Source organism: Tupaia chinensis, unplaced genomic scaffold (assembly GCF_000334495.1).
Source record: "Tupaia chinensis unplaced genomic scaffold, TupChi_1.0 Scaffold147282_1, whole genome shotgun sequence".
In the NCBI taxonomy this organism is placed as follows: Eukaryota; Metazoa; Chordata; class Mammalia; order Scandentia; family Tupaiidae; genus Tupaia; species Tupaia belangeri.
This window is the reverse complement of record NW_006207133.1, coordinates 5,229,600-5,235,013: the sequence shown is the minus strand read 5'-3', so window position 1 is coordinate 5,235,013 and position 5,414 is coordinate 5,229,600. Positions and strand designations below refer to the sequence as shown.

Below are 5,414 nucleotides of genomic sequence, written 5' to 3'. Positions count from 1 at the left end.
AAAGGGGCCCTGCTTGAGCTACTCAAGATCACGCGAGAGGACAGCCTGGGTGTCTGGGAGGAGCACTTCAAGACCATTCTGCTGCTGCTGCTGGAGACGCTCGGAGACAAAGATGTGAGGAGCAGCCCTGCCCTTCTCTGCCCTTTTGGGTCAGGGATTCTGGTGGGGATGGTGGCAGCTAGACCTCTCGGAGTACGCCCACTATGTGCATCAGGATGTTTATTTGTTCCTTTTACTTTCTGAGCACTTAGTTGGAAGGCAATGATTTTATTAGCGTAGGCCTCATCCTTTCTGGAACTGGGTTTTTTGTTTTTTGGTGTTTTTTTTTGGAGAGTTTTTGTTTGTTTGTTTTTGTTTTTGTTTTTGTTTTTGCTATAGGGCACGTGTGCTCACCAGACAGAGAGAGACAGAGAGACAGAAAGCAAGAAATCACCCCCCCATGGGGGATGGCCACGCTGTAATCCTCTGTTCTCCTCTCGGGATCTTGGGCACACATGCACACGTGCCCAGTGTGAGTTTTAAGCCACTGGATCCGGGACGCGAACCACGGTCGACTACATGGGAGTCCAGCGACATAGCCATTACGTTAACTGCTGGTCCCTGGAACTGGGTTTATAATGCTTGAGGGAACTTAATCCTGCATCTAGACACATAGAATTCTGTAAAACTTAACTAGCATAGAATGTGGTCATTTTTACCATGGAAGGTTCCTGTCGTTGATAAATTCATTTCCTCAAAGATCCTCTTAAATGCCGTATTTCATGGAATTCCATCTTGGTTCAACCTGATTAAGGTTTAGTAACCAGTGAGGTGCCAGTTTCCAGAAGTGTGACTTCCTTATTACTAATTTTCAAATAAATCGCTCTTCACACTGGGAAGTGTGACATGTGAATGTGACATCTAGGCATTTGTGACATGCCTCATCTGTAATCTACACATGGCACTGAGCAGATAACTCACAAAGTAGGGAATAGTCTAATCACAGTCCCATCCTCTCCTGCCTGTGGACTTGGTCCCATATACGGAGACAGAAATAAATGTTCAGAATTGCTAGAATGAAACTCTAGACATGAAAATTCACTTGTTGGGGCCAGCCAGGTACCATGGTACTTAAGGCAGCTGTGGCCCACATGGCTGACCACATGGTTCAAGTCCTGGACCTAGCAACTTGGACATTACTCAGGTGCATGTGTGTGCATGCCCAAGAGGAGAATGAAGGAGAAGGGGTTGCAGCATGGCCATCCCCTTGGGAGATGATTTCTCTCTCTCTGGCAAGCACATATGCCCTTTAACAAAAACTTTTTTAAAAAATCCGTCTGTCCACATTTGCTTTGTTGCATGTTAGCAGGGGGGGAAAAGTATATGTCATGGAGAGCTAACAGAGTAAGACCAGGAGGCTTGCCAGGAAGTTGAACATGGCGTAAGGTGACAGACCATGCCCAGGGTCATGTGGGCCATGACTGATGGCAGGCAGGGAAGGGAAACCTGGTGAATAGCATGGAGACTCAGATTGCTTCCTGATGCTTGAGATTAGTAAGTTAAGTTAGGAGTAAGTAAAGATAGAAGAATGGTAATAGAAGATCTGCAATAACTTTCTTAAAATGAAGTATTGGTGGGCCAGCAGGTGGCATGGTGGCTAAGGCACTGGACTTCCACATGACCAACCGTGGTTCAAGTCCCAGACCCAGCAGCTTGAAAATTAGACTGGGCATGTGTACATGCATGCTCAAATTCTCTAGAAGAGAATGGAGTAGAAGGATTTGCAGCATGGCCTTCCTCCCTGAGGGGTGAATTCCTATTTTCCACCTCTCTGTCTCTGGAGAGCACACACACCCTATGGCAAAAAAAAAAAAGATTTTGGCTATTGAAGCAGTTATGCTTGGTTGGGCTATATCAGGAGACAAAATGATGTCATGTAGAGGGCAGGTAAATGGTGTGTTAGTGAGTGACAAAGAATCAGGATGTACTTTTTGGCTCTGTTTGGTGTAAACTCCATTCTCTTTTATTGAGATTAGGAGTCTGTTTGGAATGGCTTTCCTCCAGATGCATGACTTGGGCCTTAAACAGCTCGAGGCCTGTACAGACCCGATGACCTCATCCCATGGAAGGTCAGGAATAGTGGCAGGGCTCCAGCTGTCCTTTGAGAGCCCACAGTCTTTCAAGCCATGAGGAAACACTTAGATGCTTTATACTCATCCATGAGTGTATTCCACAGAAGGATCATTTGTTTTCTGAAGCCGCAGGGAATCTGGGCTTCCACAGGGATCGATAGTTAACTTGGGTGTATCTTCTCATTTGTTCAAGTGCAAGAATCATTCAGGACAGCTCTGTAAGGTCCCTTTGAGGTGTTAGGGATTGAAAATGTCACAGTAAGAAACAGCACCTGCCCCCTTGGAGCTGACATTCTAGAAGGCCGATGTCAAGTAGACCGTGTGTGTTAAGAGGTCTGTGAGGAGCCAGGGGATCTAGCACTGTGTGTTTAGCCTTGCTGGGCCCTGCCAACCAGTGTGGGTCACCAAGTGCTGTGGACCGTGTGGTGATGTCTTCCTTTCCTTTTGTACTCCAGCATTCGATTCGAGCACTAGCATTGAGAGTTTTACGGGAAATTCTGAGAAACCAGCCAGCAAGATTTAAAAACTATGCCGAGCTGACGATCATGAAGACTCTGGAAGCCCACAAAGACTCCCATAAGGAGGTAAGCCAGCCCTGTGGCCAGGGTGCTGAACAGGGGAGAGGGTAGATGGTGCAGGGGTAGGGTATGGGAGAGGAGTAGGAACCAGCACACCTGCTTTGAAGAGGAGTCTCTTCCTTTGAACTCAGCCACGTTGTAATGCAGAGGGAAATTGCTGTTGCTGTCATGTGGCCAACTAGCAGTGAGGTTTCTGGGCCAGTGCCTTAGGTTCCTAGCGCCTTCTCCCTGGGCCCAGAAGCTTGACCTGTCCCTGGGGTTTCCCTCGTATAGCCTGCTCGTTCACTCTGTTAGAAAGGAGGGATCTGCCGTTTCCTCTGGCATCCAGCCTCTGGCAGTCTGGCGTGACATGATGGAGACTGGCTTCGAAATCACAGACATGCAAGTCCTGGAGCCACAGACGAGTGATTCCACTTTCTGAGTTTCCCTGTGTGTAACATAGGGAGTTTCTCGCAAGAATTAAAGGCAGTAACCAGGAATGGTTCTGGCCCAGTGCTTGCCCAACAGTAGGTATCGTGCTATGTTGGCCTTCTTCCCCTCCTCACCATGTGTTTCTCTCTCCAAGATGAGGGTGAGTGCAGTCAGCCCTATCCCATCCTGTCCACTCACTCCTGAACACTGAAAATGCTACCCAGCCGGCCCTGTCGTTCCTGGGCACTGGGGCCTCCATTGTCTGTCCGAGGGCAGGAAGGATGTGTTATTGTGGCCAGAAGCTTACAAATAGTTTAATAGCTAGGGCCTTTCAGAGAGTGGGGAAGTGACTGGAGCTGTCTTCAATAAAGATCATTTCACTAGGGCCAGCAGGTGGTGTGGTTTTTAAAGCACTGGACTGCCACATGGCTAACCACAGTTAGAGTCCTGGACCTGGTGACTTAAAAATCATATCAGGCACATGTGCACATAGGACCAAAATCCCAAGAGGAGAAGGGATTACAGTATGGCTGTTCCTCCCAGAGTGGGGGTGGGTGATTTCCCACTTTCTCTCTGTCTCTTAGGCTAGCATGCATGCCCTATGGCAAAAACCTAAAAACATTTGTTTTCTCTCACATCCTCCAATAAAAGGCCTTATGGGAGCAGAATTAATTATTTAGACCTTTAGAAAACAACATGACAAATGACAGGTTTGACTCCAAATGAGACATAACTATTTGTGTAGTTCAGTCTCTTGGCTCAGGTGTGACCCTCTTGGGAAGCACCCTCAGGGATTAAAGGGATTGTGATTATATGCACAAAAAGAATCAGGCCCAGATTGTAGTGTGCCTCTCGAGCCGGTGTGCCTGCTTGAATAGTAGCTGGTTTGGCCTCCTCGCGTCTCCGCCATGACTGCAGCTCAGCAAGGCTGCGGGGCTGGCCTCTGAGTGGGCTTCTCTCCCCCTCCCCCCCAGCCCCAGCACAGCACAAAATTCATAGGAGATGAATGTTTTTAAACTAACACCCATGTTTCCAAAATCTGGTTTAGTTGCATGATCGTGATAATCGCTCATGTTTGAACAAAAACACTTTCCATTTACAGTAACTATTCAATCATTTAGAAAATGTGAGGACAGATGAGCCACTGTGATCAACCTAATCATTCCCAAGTAAGGAAGAAGGGTCCTGGAGGAGTCACATGCACCGTCACTGACAGAACCAACACGGGAACCAGGTCTGTGTCTCCTTTAAGGAGACATTGACCTGTGCTAACTTTTTTTCTTTTAATCGTACTAGCTTCTCCTTAATGAGAATACATGATCCTAAAGTGAAATGAAGTTGCCATTCCTTTACGTATAGGTGATATCAGTGGTTTTCATGTGGAAGGACATATATAGACGGGTTCAAGGCAAAACTGTAGCCATTTACAGAGTTTGGTTCTTACTGACTGTGCGCTCAGAGTGCTTCTGTCTGTAAAGTGAGCACCCTGGTTTTTAAAACTTTGATGATGTACCCTAAGAGGTATAAATTAATCAATCTAGTTGCTGTTTGCTTTCTTTGGAAGATCTTGTATTTTTCCTACAAAATGAGAACTTTAGGAGAGAGAGTTCTCAGGTATGAGTCCCTTAAAATTGCCCAAGGGAAAATAACTGAAAATATCTTCTACCTAAAATAAACTTAGCAGCACTCAGTTGGCTTGGAATTCCTGTGACCCCAGGGTCCCCATTGCTGCTGTCACTGATTGCTTGATAAAGCAGGTAGAGAGACGTGGTGTTCTGAGAGGAGTGCCCGTCCTGGCAGGCCTTCCTGCTTTGCATACTTTTCAAACTCACCTTGACGTGGTGCCCTTGTAGTTTCCTTATGAAACCTCGCTCTGTCACTTTGCCAGAAGCTACTGGCTCGGGCACCTGTTTGTTTATGTTTCAGGTTTAGTTTCTTTCTCTTTCTTTTCCTTTAGCATTCTTGTAGTCTTTCAGTTTAGCCACTCTGTCTCCATTCCTTTCTCCTGCTTTTAGTGCAGAAAACTTGGATGCACGTCACATTTATATTCAGCCATCTTTTCAGCACTTTGGCATTGCACGTATTTCTCACTAGGTTTTCTTTCCTTGCATTCAGAGCTTATGACCAGTTACTGGAAAGGATCCAAAATGCTTCTACTCCCTGTTTTACTCCATGAATCAGATGAAGACAGGGTTATTGTTTTCCTGTCTACTAGTGCTTCTGAAGTATGTTTATACCAGAGGGAACTCTCTTGGAGCTTCCTTCTCATAAGAAGCTAGTTGGCTTTACATTCCTGGATAAAACTCTGGCTTCA

The 5,414-nt window shown here is 46.3% G+C and overlaps 1 protein-coding gene across 1 annotated transcript in view; it reads left to right on the top strand.

The window, feature by feature from the left end:
- Nucleotides 1-5,414, top strand: part of CLASP1 (cytoplasmic linker associated protein 1) — a gene marked incomplete in the record, with an annotated part of 276,864 nt that overhangs the window by 232,999 nt on the left and 38,451 nt on the right. The window contains 2 exon segments of the mRNA XM_027768717.1: nt 7-114; nt 2,567-2,695. Of these exon segments, the coding sequence (XP_027624518.1) occupies nt 7-114; nt 2,567-2,695 (237 nt within the window).